The sequence below is a fragment of the Pelophylax lessonae genome, assembly GCF_965119305.1.
Source record: "Pelophylax lessonae genome assembly, chromosome: 3".
Taxonomy (NCBI): domain Eukaryota; kingdom Metazoa; phylum Chordata; class Amphibia; order Anura; family Ranidae; genus Pelophylax; species Pelophylax lessonae.
The window spans coordinates 244,220,258-244,237,694 of NC_138770.1; the positions used below are offsets into that span (position 1 = coordinate 244,220,258).

A 17,437-nucleotide genomic window follows, 5' to 3' on the forward strand; every position below is an offset into this window, starting at 1 on the left:
ATTAGTGTCTGGGGGGGGGGGGTCTAAAAAGTGTACTTGTGAAGTTTCAGCTCTGTAGAATGTCCAGAACCCAAAAAAATTATCATTTTTCTTATAATTTTTATTAGAACATTAATATGGCTTCTCTCCACCTGGCTTTTTTTCTTGCAGGCATTTACCTGGCTTTTTTTGAGGCAGGCATGACTTTTTTTGGATTTAGTGTCTGGGGGGTCTAAAAAGTGTCCCTGTGAAGTTTCAGCTCTGTAGCATGTCCAGAACCCCCAAAAAATTATAATTTTTCTTATAATTTTTATTAGAACATTAATACGGCTTCTCTCCACCTGGCTTTTTTTCTTGCAGGCATTTATCGGGCATTTTTTTTAGGCAGGCATGACTTTTTTTGGATTTAGTGTCTGGGGGGGTCTAAAAAGTGTCCCTGTGAAGTTACAGCTCTGTAGCATGTCCAGAACCCCCAAAAAAATATCATTTTTCTTATAATTTTTATTAGAACATTAATACGGCTTCTCTCCACCTGGCTTTTTTTCTTGCAGGCATTTACCTGGCTTTTTTTGAGGCAGGCATGACTTTTTTGGATTTAGTGTCTGGGGGGGTCTAAAAAGTGTCCCTGTGAAGTTACAGCTCTGTAGCATGTCCAGAACCCCCAAAAAAATATCATTTTTCTTATAATTTTTATTAGAACATTAATACGGCTTCTCTCCACCTGGCTTTTTTTCTTGCAGGCATTTACCTGGCTTTTTTTGAGGCAGGCATGACTTTTTTGGATTTAGTGTCTGGGGGGTCTAAAAAGTGTCCCTGTGGAGTTTCAGCTCTGTAGCATGTCCAGAACCCCAACAAAAATGATCATTTTTCTTATAAAATAAGATCCCAATAAGATAACCCAATAAGATCCCAAATCCATCCTCTGCCCTTATAAGCATTCAAACACCAAGTTTTCAAATCCTTTTAATTTTTAAAAATGGCTCAGTTGACATCCAGGTAAACTGGAAGAGATGTCAGGTCATCACTTCCAGGTTACCATAGCCGATCAAAGCTGATCCCGGCTTTGTTCGGCTCTCCAACCAACCGACGGATGTAATAGCTGGTTGCTCAGGTCTCCTGGTGGGATGGGAGAGCCCAAGAAAGTTTCAGAATGCAATCCAGCCGCTCAAAAAAACACTACCAGCAGGCATCATCTCGGTATAACCACATCACTGGTCGGGATGGGTATATGAGAAGGTTCAAGTTTTTAATGGGGCAAAGGTGTCATGGGAAGATGTAAGCAAATGAATAAGGGCATCTTTTTTTTACCAACAAGGGTGTCAGAGAAGGGGATACAGGATAGGGAACAAGTAACAAAATTTTCAAATTTAGGCTGATTAATAAAAGCCCATTTGTGTTCATTTACAGATAGAGACAAGTGTTAAAAACAGCTAATTCCAGAATGAAAAGAATAGCTAGGTGTTCAGATAGTCCTAAGTCAAGGGAAGAGCAGTCAGAGACAAGACAACAATTAGCAATGATAAGGTCCAGGGTGTGTCCTTTGATATGCTTGGGGGTGTAAACAAATTGAGTTTGGTCAAAGCATCCAGACAAAGCCAGAATTTTTTTTAGCTGACCTGGAAGACTCTGATTCAGTGTGTATATTAAAATCCCCAAGGATAAGGATTCTCTTAAAACTAAGGCAAAAAAAATGAAAGAAAATCATCAACTTACCTAAGAAGGCTCTACAAAGTCTTGGGTGGTCGATAAACAGTACCAACAACAGAAGAGTGGGGAACACAGACATTGAACAAGGCATTCAAAAGAAGAAATAGAGGGTACATTAACATGGAATAAACTGTAGAGCAAGTTGTAAATAACAATTATACCTCCACCTTTGCCCGAGAGACGTGGGAGGTCAAACAATCCACACCCCGGAAGGGTGAGTTGGTTGAAAAGGATGCCATCATTGTGTTTGTGCCAGGATTCAGGTAAACACAGAAAGTTCAACTTATTATCTGCAAAAAAGTCCAATATAAATAAAGCCTTGTTATTAGTGGAGCAAGTGTTTAAGAGCGCTGATCTGGCCTTCCTTGGAGGATCCATGGGAATCAGAGTGAAGCCAAGGCATGTCAGTAAAAGTAGGCTTTTGAGGTCCACGCCAGTCCGAGATGGTCTTGCAGCCTTGCGCTGACAAACAGGGATTGAGACAGCATAGGTACTTGAAGGGAGGAGACGGCGTCCTGTGCCACTATGCATGTATCTCTTTGGTTGTAAAATCGCCTTTAGCCAAGGAATAGTTCTGTTTTAGTTGCAGGAGCTGCAGTGCAGTGTGCCTCAGCAGCATGATTGAGAGATCTGTGTACAGTAGAGAAAATAATTGTCCAGTTATTCACAGCGCTATGCAAGAAAAGAGTTCTAGTGCAGGGCAGGGAAAGAGTTCAAGTAAAGATTAATAGGTGAGTAAGCAGCAAGCTGGGGCTGATTGTGAAACAGGGAGCCGTCACTTATAGAGAAACAATCCCAGAGAACGGAGAAATAAGAGAACTCAATCTAGGGAATCTAAAAATCCAATAAAGCAATCCTAGTAGTCGGAGTTTCAGAATTTTAAGTCAGAATTTAGGAAAAAGTGAAAAAGTTGAAAAGAAAATAATTAATTGTAAAATTGTAGCTGGTGTGAGGAGCGGCAGCCAAACATACCAGTGTTCCCTCCCCAACCAGGAGGTGAGCAAGCAGAGCTCCATCCACCTGAGAAGTCAAAGGCAAAGTCTTTACTACCCTCTGGGCCATTACACTCTTGCTAAAAATGCAAACAGGAAAATCAGCACAAGGGACATAACTTACAGGAAGTATGATTTGTCTCTTTTGTTGATTCTTCCTGTTTTAGGGAAATCTTCCTCCCCTCTCCCCCCTCCCACAGGGGAGGAGCTAGTAATCATCAATCCATCCCCCATTCTGAGATCCTGTGTCATTTATGGGAGCTGTAGTTTATAAATATAAAGATTTATTCTAAAGCAAGAAGAAACAACACAAGGAATACATCATATTAACTGTAAGTTATGGCCTATGTGCAGATTTTTCTGTTTGCGTTTTTAGCTAAAATTAGGCTTTAAATGAAAAAGAAAATACAGATGAATGATACATATACAACAAACATCATTGACGTTATTTATGCACATTTCTCTAGTCTCCCCAGTCGGTTTGTAGCATCAGCTGTATCCCAGGATCAAGGAAAGGCATTAAACAAGGAGAGCCGGTGTGCTGCTTTGACTGCATTGCATGTGCGGATGGAGAAATTACTAATGAAACAGGTAACACACTTTTTCCTTTATTATGATAAAAATCAGAGAAATGCAATCAGGTTTGCTATTCTGAAAAAAATTATCCCAGTCCTTTTTTTGGGGGGGAATTTAGCATTTTAAACAATAATCTTTAAAGTCCAACTCCAGGCAATGTTAAAATGGCCACTTGCGGTGGGGCTGTGCCTGCACTATAGAGGTTAATTACTCATTTTGTCAAGGTGAAAGGCCAAACAGTTTAAATTACCTGATCCCTGCTCCACCGGCCCACAATCCAACAGTGAACTGTCCTTCAGCATCCTCACGTCTTGGTGGCTTCGGGACCCTAGACTGGTGGAACGTGGGGATACAGACACTGTGGGGGCAGGTCTAGTTGAGGGGGGAGTGGAAGATCGAGTGTAAATCTTTTTTTTTGGTTTCCCTAGACACAAACGAGCAATTAACACTTGAAGTGTGGGCACTGTCCCACTGCAGGGGGATAATTTTTAATTTGCCTGGGGTTGGGCTTTAAAAACAAATTTTTTTTTAAATTCTGTATGTAGCGGGTGTTTTGTATCTCCCACGCCATGCCAGGCGGACCAAGGCTCTTACTGAAGGGATACATTGCCTGCCAGCATCTGCTGGGGATTTCCTCCCCATCTTCTCCTCATAAGACAGTGACTCAATTTTGTTCTGCTCCCTCCCACTGCATCCTCATTGGCTGACGCACCTGCATCGGCTGTCTGAATCGCTCCAGTGTGAGGTGAACAGTCAGGTTACCAGAAGAGCCTGCCTGTTCCAGGATATTCGTTTGGGCCCTCACTGCAAGATTGGTGAGAGGGCACTTGCCCATTTGCAGGAAACAAGGACACTGCACACAGACATAGTTATTTCACTTTGCTCTCACTTGCCAGAACCTGGGTCTTATTGAAGCCCTGTTAAGCAGTCAAAGTGTCTGCCTTGCTATCTAGATACTGTCAGCATACCACATACATTTTTGCTAAGCAGGAGTTCTAAGTGCATCAACTAAAGTAGCTAGCCGAAGATACAAGGCCTCATCTTTCTTCCAAGGGACTGAAGTAATTGGTGCCATACGGGCACGCACACTCATACTCAGGGCTCTGTATATGTAGTGTATGTTCAGTGTAGTCTGACTTGGGAGTTAAGTCACTAAGCACTGAATTAGGTACAGTGTTTGTAGTTGGGCCTGTGGTGTCAGGGGAGACAAGAGAGAAGTCTAACATAGGAGAAAGTCATTCTTCTGCTCTCCTCCTGCCTGGACTCATACCGCCAATTTAAGTAGAGGTAACCCAGCTTGTGCTAAACTGTTATATTGTGATATATTGTTGTTTAAGTGCTTGTCTCTGCTTCTGGGGTAGTTCATGGATGTGGAATTCCCTAGAATCAGTATGATATAATACATTGAGTAATATTGCTCTTATTCTCTGTGATTGCTAAGTCACTCAAGAACACACTTTTACTGTCTGTTATTTTTGCCCAGAAACCTTACAGTAAAGACATTTCTGTGTTTTATCATAATGTGTGTTTTTACACTATTGCCAGGTGTGCCAGAGGGGCGGAGCTTGTTCTTGGGGTTGAGAAGCAGAGTACAGAACCTATCATACTTAAGCGGCTCCTGCAGGATTAGCGCTACATGTATAGGTGTTACGATTTCTGTTTTAACCCTTTGTAAGATCCTGGCACTCTCAGTGCCTTCCTATCACATCATTTCCGGGTGCGTTCCATCTACCTAGGTAGATGAAGCACATATAGGTGTGTTTCCCTTTAAGAGTGCTGACATCATCATGAGGCGCCGGACTGAACAGCTATTTAAACCACCAGCTTTCACTCACATGTGTTCGTTCAATGTGCCTTGATGCTTACCTTGTCTTGTGCTGCCGGAGCTTCCAGCTATACCCTTTACCTGAACTGAACCGAACCGGAACCTCGCTACGGATCCCGTATCTCGCTACCGGATCACTCCTTACTACTGGACTTTGCTACTGCTAACTATCTAGTGATAAGTACCCCACAGGGGATCCCTTACTAACTTTACTTCACTATCATCTACTGCATATATCAAGACTATCTCTATCTAAGCAACTCCTATCATCTGCATAGATTGTGAGCTCTTGGGACTACCATCAACTATCTTTGCACTGGGTTACTCTATCTTCTATACATGATTGTTAGAACCTATCTGCATACTACCATCACCTACCACTCTCTTGAATACTATTACTGAGTGCTCACCATACTATCGCCTGTCTCTCACCTCTATACTATCATATATTCTATCACTCCAGGAACATCATATAGAGTGCATGTATATTGCATAACCAGGCTGTGCACGGTGATGAAGTCCTGAGAGTTGGATATGTTGTTCAACAGAATCTCTACACGACTACTGAGTGTAACAATTCTGCAGCTGCAAATCCATTCACTAACAAAAAACGCATGAGCGTTACACCCTTGCACAAAAACTGTGTTTGTCTGTGTCCATGATTGAGATGTCAAAAAAACTTGACGTTCTTTACTTTAATCAAAAGGAAATAAAACTGTTTTGGCCGGAGCTGGGTTTTAACCTCTTGCCGACCACCCGCTGCAGATATAGATGGCTCGGCTGCACGAATCGCTGTACCCATACATCGCACCTCGGGGAAGCAGTCGATTCACAGAGGGGAAGCTGATCTGTGGGGTTGGCGGGCACGATTGCACCCTCGATCACTCCCCAGGAAGACAGAACTGCAGTCTGCCGTTATAAACATGGCAGACCGTTGTTCTGTCAGCAATCAACACAGGACTCCTGTGTTCCTCTTATTTAGGAACATAGGTCCCTGTTTGATTCCATAAGACCATCCCCCTGAATCTCTACACGACTACTGAGTGTAACAATTCTGCAGCTGCAAATCCATTCACTAACAAAAAACGCATGAGCGTTACAGATTGAACGAACCTTAAAAAAAAAATATGGATTCAGCAGAATTGTCCACTCAAGTGACACAGTTAACACAACAAGTAAATGAATTAATACTTGCTCTTACTGAGGTAAAAGAGGAAAATCAGACATTGAGACAGCAGATAGCCCGTATTTCACAGCCTACTGCCGCTCAACCCCCAGAACCTCTTGTCTTTCTACCAGACAGGTTTGATGGTTCCCGTTCCTCTTTTCTTTTTTTTCGGATGGATTGTGAGCTCCTATTTGTCCTTAAACCCAGGACCTATCATAATGACTTTATTAAAGTTCATGCTGCCATTAATTTGCTTTCTGGCAAAATGAAAACATGGGCATACCAGAAACTGCAAGAAAAAAGTCCGATCCTAGACAATTGGGAGTCATTTGCAATTGCGATGCACTCCCAGTGTCTCCCCTCCCAAAAATCTACTCCTAAACCTGCTCCAGGTAACCGCAGACCCCGGCTACCTAGGGAAAAAAGGAAACCAAATGAATATGGTGATCCTGCCTGGTCATGGTACAAGCCTGCCTTAAACAGTCAGCCTTGTCACTCTGACACATCTCATTTGAACCCTGATCCTACAGAGATGGATGAGGAGCCTATGGAGATTGGTGCCGTACATACTAAGTTGTCCTTACAAAAAAAGATCACAGGAGAATCTGTGGCCTTTGTTTTTATTGTGGAGAAGGGAGACATTTCATTACATCTTGCCCAACCCGACCCCCTAGGCCTAAGGCTCTCCCAATGGAGGCCAGGCGAATCCGAACTGTCTTCCCTGAAAAACAGCCTGGAAATTGCCAAGGCTGTTGCCAGCCCTGTCCCCGTTCTATATCAGAGAAGGACACCCAGAAATTGGCAGATGTCGGTATAGATACTCCTATTTTGGCAAGCACACTTATAGCTCCCAATGAAAACATTGAGATTCTTGCACCTGACTGCGTACGCGCTTCTAATGGCACAGTGGTACGTAGGAAGGATCTGAGGTTATTTGAAGAAGCATTGGTTGCTATGTCTACTTCGGATGTTTATGCGTCCTATTTTAGTGAGGGGTTCATATAGCAGACAACCTGATCCGATTTTCACATCGGTTACCAACCTGATCCGATTCTCGTATCGGCAACAAGTCCTATCCGATTCCCCCATCGGTTACCAACCTGATCTGATTCTCGTATCGGCAACAAGTCCTATCCGATTCCCACATCGGTTACCAACCTGATCCGATTCTCGTATCGGCAACAAGTCCTATCCGATTCTCACATCGGTTACCAGTCTTATTCGATTCTCGCATCGGCAACCAGTCTTATCCGATTCTCATATCGGCAACTAGTCTTATCCGATTCTCATATCGGCAACCAGTCTTATCCGATTCTCACATCGGCAACCAGCTTTATCCGATTCTCGCATCGGTAACCAGTCTTATCCGATTCTCATATCGGCAACCAGTTTTTTCTTCCCCGATTCTCATATCGGCAACCAGTCTTATCCGATTCTCGTATCGGCAACCAATTTTTTTTTTTCCTTCCGATTCTCACATCGGCAACCAGTTTTTTTCCGATTCTCATATCGGCAACCAGCTTTATCCGATTCTCGCATCGGCAACCAGTCTTATCCGATTCTCACATCGGCAACCATTTTTTTTCCGATTTTCACATCTGCAACCAGTTTTATCCGATTCTCACATCGGCAACCAGTCTTATCCGATTCTCACATCGGCAACCAGTCTTATCCGATTCTCGCATCGGCAACCAGTCTTATCCGATTCTCATATCGGCAACCAGTCTTATCCGATTCTCATATCGGCAACCAGCTTATCCGATTCCCACATCGGCAACCAGCCTTAGAGGCCTTCCGGAGCCGGCCTTACGGGGGGGGGGTACTGTAAGATCCTGGCACTCTCAGTGCCTTCCTATCACATCATTTCCGGGTGCGTTCCATCTACCTAGGTAGATGAAGCACATATAGGTGTGTTTCCCTTTAAGAGTGCTGACATCATCATGAGGCGCCGGACTGAACAGCTATTTAAACCACCAGCTTTCACTCACATGTGTTCGTTCAATGTGCCTTGATGCTTACCTTGTCTTGTGCTGCCGGAGCTTCCAGCTATACCCTTTACCTGAACTGAACCGAACCGGAACCTCGCTACGGATCCCGTATCTCGCTACCGGATCACTCCTTACTACTGGACTTTGCTACTGCTAACTATCTAGTGATAAGTACCCCACAGGGGATCCCTTACTAACTTTACTTCACTATCATCTACTGCATATATCAAGACTATCTCTATCTAAGCAACTCCTATCATCTGCATAGATTGTGAGCTCTTGGGACTACCATCAACTATCTTTGCACTGGGTTACTCTATCTTCTATACATGATTGTTAGAACCTATCTGCATACTACCATCACCTACCACTCTCTTGAATACCAATACTGAGTGCTCACCATACTATCGCCTGTCTCTCACCTCTATACTATCATATATTCTATCACTCCAGGAACATCATATAGAGTGCATGTATATTGCATAACCAGGCTGTGCACGGTGATGAAGTCCTGAGAGTTGGATATGTTGTTCAACAGAATCTCTACACGACTACTGAGTGTAACAATTCTGCAGCTGCAAATCCATTCACTAACAAAAAACGCATGAGCGTTACACCCTTGCACAAAAACTGTGTTTGTCTGTGTCCATGATTGAGATGTCAAAAAAACTTGACGTTCTTTACTTTAATCAAAAGGAAATAAAACTGTTTTGGCCGGAGCTGGGTTTTAACCTCTTGCCGACCACCCGCTGCAGATATAGATGGCTCGGCTGCACGAATCGCTGTACCCATACATCGCACCTCGGGGAAGCAGTCGATTCACAGAGGGGAAGCTGATCTGTGGGGTTGGCGGGCACGATTGCACCCTCGATCACTCCCCAGGAAGACAGAACTGCAGTCTGCCGTTATAAACATGGCAGACCGTTGTTCTGTCAGCAATCAACACAGGACTCCTGTGTTCCTCTTATTTAGGAACATAGGTCCCTGTTTGATTCCATAAGACCATCCCCCTGGGGAGAATGAAGTGCGTTAGTTTACCTTTTCATTGTTTGTAAAAAGGTGAATCTTCACTTTAACCTTTAGATGGAAAAGGAATCAAAATGTTGGTGTTTTTTTGTGTTAACATGCATGTTCTTAGCTGCTTGTTGCAGATGATCATCCATGCACAAGCTAAACATATTAACATAGTATATCACCTGGACCAGTTTCACCCTTACACAGGAGCACACTATTTATACAAGCCCTCTGATAAAGGGGGGTGCTACTGAGTCCCCAAAATGCACTGGATATACATGCAGACCTTACTTGAACATTTATAGGAATACATGTTTTTTGGATCTTACCTTTGCTTTTCCACTAGAGGTTAGTGTTGACTGCTGGATACCTAACAATGCATTTGCGATTTAAAGTTATCCTGTTAAATATTTTTACACATATTCTTGGGTATTATACTGGCTTTTCAGTCAAACAGAAAAAGTTACAGTTGATAAATCTGTAATATTTTACCTTACAAAGATTTTTTCATTTCCTCCAGCCAACCTTGTAATTTATCTGCCTGTGCCACATTTCACATCCAGGAGGATCACACTACCATTAACTATAAAAACGGGAGTAGGAAAATGTATAAAAAACAACCCACTCACCCAGCGCTAAACATAAAATATTATATGATAATACACCTGATAATATCAACAGCTGCTGCTATAAATCCAAAGTATGTAAAGAGAGGTGTAACTTGTTCAAATAATGAATATAGAGCAAAGTAACACTAGCAGCGCTTAAAAGTAAAAGCAAAACAGGGACACAGTCACAGTGCAAAGCATGCAGGTGTTCAAACTTCACAGTGCCTAGATCTTCAGATATGTAAAAGTCCAAATAAAGTGCAAGATCCTCAAACATATAATAATGTGCTTCCTCCGAACACCAGTGCACCTCCACCGTCACTCCGTGCCACCCCCGTAAGAATGGACACTCACTAGAGATAGGTTAATAAGCGCCTGTATGAACTACTTCAATGGTACAATACACCAACGGATATGGATCAGCTTCACCTCAACTCCAATTATCTCTGTGTCCCAATGTGAATTAAACTCACGCCAGCATAGTCATGTAGGTGAAAGGACAAGAGCGGGGACTCATAGCATAACTTTGTAAATTTTATTCATACATCACACAAGGAACATGAACCCCGTTCCCTTAGAATGCTACTCACAATATTGCAATGTAATCAGGCGTGTACATAAAACAGTCCCGGTTGTCCAACGCTACTTACGAATATCCCGCCGTTCGGTACCTGAGCTGGCCGGAGACTGTAGCGTGACGTCGGGCGTAACCAAGGTGGCCACGCGTTTGTGACAATTGGAGTCGAGGTGCAGCTTATCCATATCCTCTGGTGTATTGTACCATTGAAGTAGTTCATACGGGCACTTATTAACCTATCTCTGGTGAGTGTCCATTCTTACGGGGTGGCACGGAGTGACGGTGGAGGTGAACTGGTGTTCGGAGGAAGCACATTATTATATGTTTCAGGATCTTGTACTTTATTTGGACTTTTCCATATCTGAAGATCTAGGCACTGTGAAGTTTGAACACCTGCATGCTTTGCACTGTGACTGTGTCCCTGTTTTGCTTTTACTACCATTAACTGGTTCAGGTTTAATACTTTCTAAATTACTTCTCTGCTAACTGGACAACATTGATTCAGCTTACTGGTAGTAGACTGGAGGCAAACATTGCATATGAGGCTGTGTTGCTAAATTGAGGAACAAGTTACTTCTCTGGCTTTGTAGTGTGGCAGATGTGTGTAGATAACAAGATTAACTTATATATATATATATATATATATATATATATATATATATATATATATATATATATATATATATATATATATATAAATAATTTTAAAAAAATTCGGCAAATATAACATAGGTAACAAACATGAATTGTGTATTGAATGCATTTTTTGTGTATTTAACTGTGTTCCTGGAGTTCTACTTTGATCATAGATATTAAAGGGGGGTAGGACATTCAGGCAATAATAATGGGCAAAATTATCCAGACAGACAGTTGCTAGTTTACATTTCATTGATGGTCAACTCTCAGTGTGAGGTACTGCAAATATATAGACATGAATAATAACACCCAATCTTATACAACAATTGTGTAAATAGAGAAATGGAAGCAACCTTTTTAGCATTTGACCTTTCAGAATAGGATGTTTCTAAAAAGTTTTCCAAAAGGTTTATCCATTGGTCCGTTATGCAGGGCAAAGTCAAAGGTTCATTTAACTGTCCTTCTCCCCAGCCCTAGCTTCACATATTTTTCCTCTTTTCAATGCCCCACTTCAATGCCCGGGGGATCGAGGTTTCGGGTCCTACCTCTTCGGAGGGAAGACCATACGTTTTCGCACACCCTGTGCACTTTTTGTGTTCTCACTTTGTGTGTGTGCACTTTTTTATGCACCGGGTGGAGTCTTTTGAGTGTGTTTCACACGCTACGGGCTTTAAGAAAAAAAAAAAAAAAAAAAAAACTTCTCTGTTCAGCTGCCAAAATTGAAGAAATATCCAGTACTTCAAGTTATGTGGAACATGTGTCTTACTGCCCATATTAAAACACTGGTTCTTGGTTATTCAAGAGGCAGGTATGGAGTCCTAAGCCCTGTGTAAGATTCAGTCATAAAATATAGGGCTTTCTGTCTTTCCTACCATCCAAATGGAAGGAATTTAAAGTTTTTCTATGTGCTCACATGACTGCATAGCACAGGCTTTTGTGCCTGTCTGAGAAGGCCCGACAAGACTACAGATTTCCAAGCGCTGTGATGTCATCCCATTGGCTTTCATCATTCTAAGGCATTGTTGGTTGGAAGAGTGTTCACACTCACCAACTGCACAAGTGACTGCATAGAAAAACTGTAAAAAATGGTATTCACATTGTGATTTAGGCCCCGTTCACATACAAGCGACGCTACTTCGCACCGCGACCTCGGAGCGGCCGCCACGGACTTCATAACATTGAAGTCTATGGCGGTCGCCTCCAGGTTGCCCCAAAGAAGCTCCGGACCCTTTTTCTAAGTCGAAGCAACTTGTGTCGCTCCTATTAGAACGGTCCGCAGCTTCCCTATGGAAGGCGACCTACGGCGACCTGTGAGGCGACCAGGTCGCCTCACAGGTCGCCTTAGTGTGAACGGGGGCTTACAAGAAAATGTATGCACTGAATATCAAAACAATGGTGGCACAATATTTAAAAGTCTGTTATTGTTTACCCTTCACTTCTACTTTATGTGAGTCTGTTGGTCTGTGCTCCACAGGAAAAGCAACAGGTTCACTTTAAGGCCTCATGCACACAGGGCAATAGAAAAAAACGAGCTGCAGAGCCACTACCAACGCCAGTAAAAAGCAGCTGTAAAAATGTGCTTTTAGTAGCTTTTTCCATTGGCGTTAATGCACGTTTAGCCTCGTTAGCTTTTAGCAGGGTTTTGCCGCCTCTATTGAAAATCAATGGTTGCCTATGAGCCGTCTTTGATACGGCTTTAAGCCCATTGATTTGAATGGAAATCGCATCCAAGTCAGATCATGATGATCCAACTCGTGGTGCGACTTGCCCTCTGAGGATCTTGATGGGGAACTCCACGCCAAAATGGAAAGAAAACAGCGTGGGGGTTCCCCCCAGGTTCCATACCAGGCCCTTTGGGTCTGGTATGGATTTTGAAGTGGAACCCCACACAAAAAATCAGCATGGGGTCCCCCCAAAATCCATACCGGACCCTTATCTGAGGATGTAGCCCGGCAGGTCAGAAAAAGAGAGGGGACGAGCGAGCTGCCCCACACCCTCCTGGAACATGCCAGGCCATACGCCTTTAACACGTGGAGGTGGGTGCTTTGAGGCAGGGGGGCCCTGTGCCCCCCCACCCCAAAGCACCTTGTCCCCATGTTGATGGGGACAAGGGCCTCTTCCGGAAAACCCTGGACGGTGGTTGTGGGGGTCTGCGGGCAGGGGACTTATCGGAATCTGGACACCCCCTGTAACAAGGGAGCCCCCAGATCCCGGCCCCCCTATGTGAATGGGTATAAAAATATACAAATAGAAATATCACCTAGCTCAATTTATGAAAATAACTACACCAAATGTTTGAAGTAATTACATTTTCATTACTGTTTTTTTCATAGATGCAAGAGAATGTATAGCATGCCTTCCAGATTTCTGGTCTAACGCACCAAAGAATGAGTGTGTTTTGAAGGAGGTGGAGTTCCTGAACACAGATGAAGCTTTGGGGATCACACTGATATTCTTGGCTGTGTTTGGTGCTTCCTTGGTTATTGCTTTTACTATTATCTATACTATTTATAGGGATACGGCATTAGTCAAGGCTAATGATCGCACTTTGAGTTTTCTAATTCAATTCTCACTGGTTTGTACGTTTATGACATCTATCCTTTTTGTAGGCAAACCAGTGGCATGGTCATGTATGGCCCGACAAACTACTCTGGCTCTTGGATTTTCCTTATGCCTCTCAAGTATACTTGGCAAGACTATTGTTCTGATGTTAGCAAAGCGAGCTGCTAAAGTTAAGAAGGGTAATAAGGGTGGTAAGGGTATTAAGGGTGATAAGGTTGAAAAGGTTGATAAGGTTGATAAGGGTGATAAGAGCTGTCGGATAGTCATGAAACCACTGTATCAAAGAATAGTTGCAGTAACTGGTCTAATTATTGAAATCGGTATAGTTACAGCTTATCTGATCCTGAAGCCACCTTGGGTTTATAAAAATATGGAATCCCAAAACATTAAGATAATTCTTGAGTGTAACGAAGGTTCCATTGAATTCCTGTGCTCTATGTTTGGGTTTGATGTCTTTCTTGCTATCCTTTGCTTTATAACGTCCTTTGTAGCCCGAAAACTTCCAGACAATTTCAACGAGGCTAAATTTATCACATTTGGAATGCTAGTGTTCTTCATTGTTTGGATCTCCTTTGTCCCAGCTTACCTGAGCACACGAGGGAAATTCAAAGTAGCTGTTGAAATCTTTGCCATTTTAGCATCTAGTTTTGGTTTGCTTGGTTGCATTTATGTTCCAAAAGGGTATATAATTCTCATAAAACCAGAAAGAAACACAGAAGAAATTGTTGGTGGTAAAGGCCCCACTAACGATAAGAGTGCACCAGCAACATCAGCTTCCATTACTAGCGAGATCAACAGTACAACTGTGTCCACAGTTGTGCTTGATGATTAAAAAGTTGACTAACGGCACATGTGGAGCTCTGGCCTTCTTTTCACATCATAAAAGGCTGTACACACGGGTTGAATATTGGGCGGCATTAGTGGGCAATAGCCCGCTGGGTTGAATGAAAAAAACGAAAAGTGTGTACCAGGCTTTAGCATGATTACTTGTCAGCTGTGCTGATAATAGCCCCTTGTTTACAGAACTCCAATGAGGCTTCAGAGTACTAACTCCTCTTTACCTCCATAATCAGATGGATAAATCTGAGATTTCAGTCAGCACCTATGCCCTGCTATGATCTCTTATTGGCTGACCCAAAAATTCTACAAACCCTTTATATTGTATTAAATATTTATTTGTAAAACAGAGATTGTAAACAGATAGTACAAAACAAGTATGTAACAGTTAAGAAATATATAAACTTAACAAAAACCAAAAAAAAAAAAAAATGACCCAAAAACATTATATGTTACCCTTAGGCTGTTAAATGTTGCTGAAGTAATGAGAGCTTATTTCTTATCGGCTGCTGTGACTTTCTGAAAATAATTTATTTTACCATTTTATTACACATATTTCTATCCATTGAAGATACAGAAATAATAAAATGTAAGAGTTTTTGTAACATATTAATAACTTTTTTCTGAAATATTTACTTTTTTCAGGTCTGGAAATAAAAATGAAAGCATAAAATATATTTTACAGAAAAATAAGGGGAAATGACATTTAAAATAAAAAAGTAGTAGCAGTGCACACCTAGCACTGATCTTTTTATATTTCACTGTGTTTGCATTATTGAGATCAGTAAGGTATGAGCATGAACAAGCAAATGTACTGTATGTTACACTTTATTGGATTACCTGGCTCTTATTAATAAAATTTAAAAGAAGGCGTGTTCTACATGTGTTTGTGCTATAATTAAAATGTAGTAATGTTTTGAGGCTTAGTTTTAATTTTGTTCCCCTTGAGATTCAAGCAGGGAGGTGTTTGATAAGGTTTAATTGTAAACGTATTTATCCCATTTAAAAGCAACCTGTACTGCATTGCTGACATCTGTTTCTATAAACGTTGCAATGCTGACACTTTGGTGCTGACTTAGAAAAAGTATGCAGATCAGAAGTTCTGACTTTTTAATCCATATGGTTGTTCCAGATCAATAAGTGTAAGGCTGGCCATACACTTTACAATTTTCTTGTATGACATTCCTTTATTTTTACCAAAACCATATAAGATGAGGTCAAGCCTAAACATTTTAATTTGTATGCAATCAGGCAGGCCCTTGCACTACATAGTTGAAGGTAAATCTAAAGGGAATTAAATAAGAAAATTGTAAAATGTATGGCCAGCTTAATATTACTGAAGACAAGCAGGCAATTAGTATTCTTAGGAATTCATCAGTGACAGCTCCTGTGTATCTCAGAACAGGGTAACACGGCATTCACACTGAAGCGGCACGACTTCGGGGGCGACCTGTGAAGTCGCGTGCAGCGCGACTTTGGCACGACTTGCACGGACTTCACAGAATGAATGTCTATGCAAGTCGCTCCAGGTCGCCCCGAAGTAGTACAGGAACCTTTTTCTAAGTCGGAGCGATTTGTGTCGCTCCTATTAGAACAGTTCCCGTACCACACAACGGACCGCGACGGACCGCGACTTGTCAAGCTGACAAGTCGCCTGACAAGTCGTATTAGTGTGAATGATGACTAAATGTGCATTTTTTTTTTCATTCTTAGGATTTGTATCAGATTAGATGCAAAACATTTTTGATGTAATTAACCATAACATCCTATACTTTTTTTTTGTGGAAATAGACACAGAAATAAGCATGCATCTTCTTATATTTTAGGTTTTAGCTAGACACAGGGAAGAATTGAAATTAAATCATTTTCAACATTTTAGAAAGAGTGTTGATGACACACTGTCATTTGTATCATTCATCAAATGTCTTTCTCAGTGATAAAGCTATGTGTATGAATGTTCATTATATGAAAAAAACACTATAATACACATTATTACACATATTGTCCTGTGATCTGTTGAAGCTGATTTGGGACAAATTCTGTATATGTATAGATTCTACTGATCATTATACAGCATTGCTCATGAAGGTTGGATGTGCATTGTACATTTTTATAATAGAAAAAATGACCCCAAGATACCATGCTCTCAATAGTCTACAAAAAATCTGTTGTGCTAAAGTGAACATGACCCAGTTTAAAACATTTATAATATAACAAAAGTTTTGAAGTGATGTGTTGCTTTGAATCACCTTGGACAGAAGTCAAGAACCTTCGTACAGGTTTGACCTATAATCCAAAGCAGATCACAAAAAACCACAGGGTTTACTTTGAAGACAAAAAATACCACAAAATACCCGCTGTTAAGCCTTGTTATTATTATTTTACAGGATTTATATAGCGCCAACAACTTGTGTAGCGCTTTACAACGTTAGGGCAAACAGTACAGTTACAATACAATTCAATACAGGAGGAATCAGAAGGCCCTGCTTGTTGGATAACCATTTACAGCTAAACTCCAGGGAAAAGAAAAATCCTCCCTCATGACCCGTACCCATGATCCGAAAACCGGACTAAAGATTGTCCAGTTTTTTTTCTTTTTTTTTTGCATGCTAGTCGAATATCAAAAGTGAAGAGGTTACTAAAGTTACGAAACATCTCGTATGAAAATATAAAAATTCAGAAGTGATGTCATGTATTGTACTGTACTTACGAAAGACAGCCATACTGAATAAAAAAAAATTGTACAATCTGATATTGGTAAATATCTCTAAAGCTCTGTACTAACAATCCAATTATCGTACGATCACTTCGAAAGCGGTATTTTTCATCAGATTTTTGGATCGCGTGTATGGGCCATTACGGTTGCATTGCCCCTGAGCTGCAAGGGTTTAAATGCTTGCTTAGCAGTTAGACCAGTGTCTGCAGTCTCTTCCCCCCATGTTCTGCCATTCGCAGGTCCTCTGAGGTT

At 41.6% G+C, this 17,437-nt stretch overlaps 1 protein-coding gene across 1 annotated transcript in view; it reads left to right on the plus strand.

The window, feature by feature from the left end:
• The window catches only part of LOC309551204 (vomeronasal type-2 receptor 1-like), a gene marked incomplete at both ends in the record, with an annotated part of 108,768 nt that extends 94,304 nt beyond the window's left edge, over nucleotides 1-14,464 (plus strand). The window contains 2 exons of the mRNA XM_082251702.1: nucleotides 3,146-3,269; nucleotides 13,404-14,464. Coding sequence (XP_082107828.1) covers nucleotides 3,146-3,269; nucleotides 13,404-14,464 — 1,185 coding nt within the window. The remainder of the gene's footprint in view (nucleotides 1-3,145; nucleotides 3,270-13,403) is intronic.
• Between the last annotated feature and the right edge of the window lie 2,973 nt (nucleotides 14,465-17,437).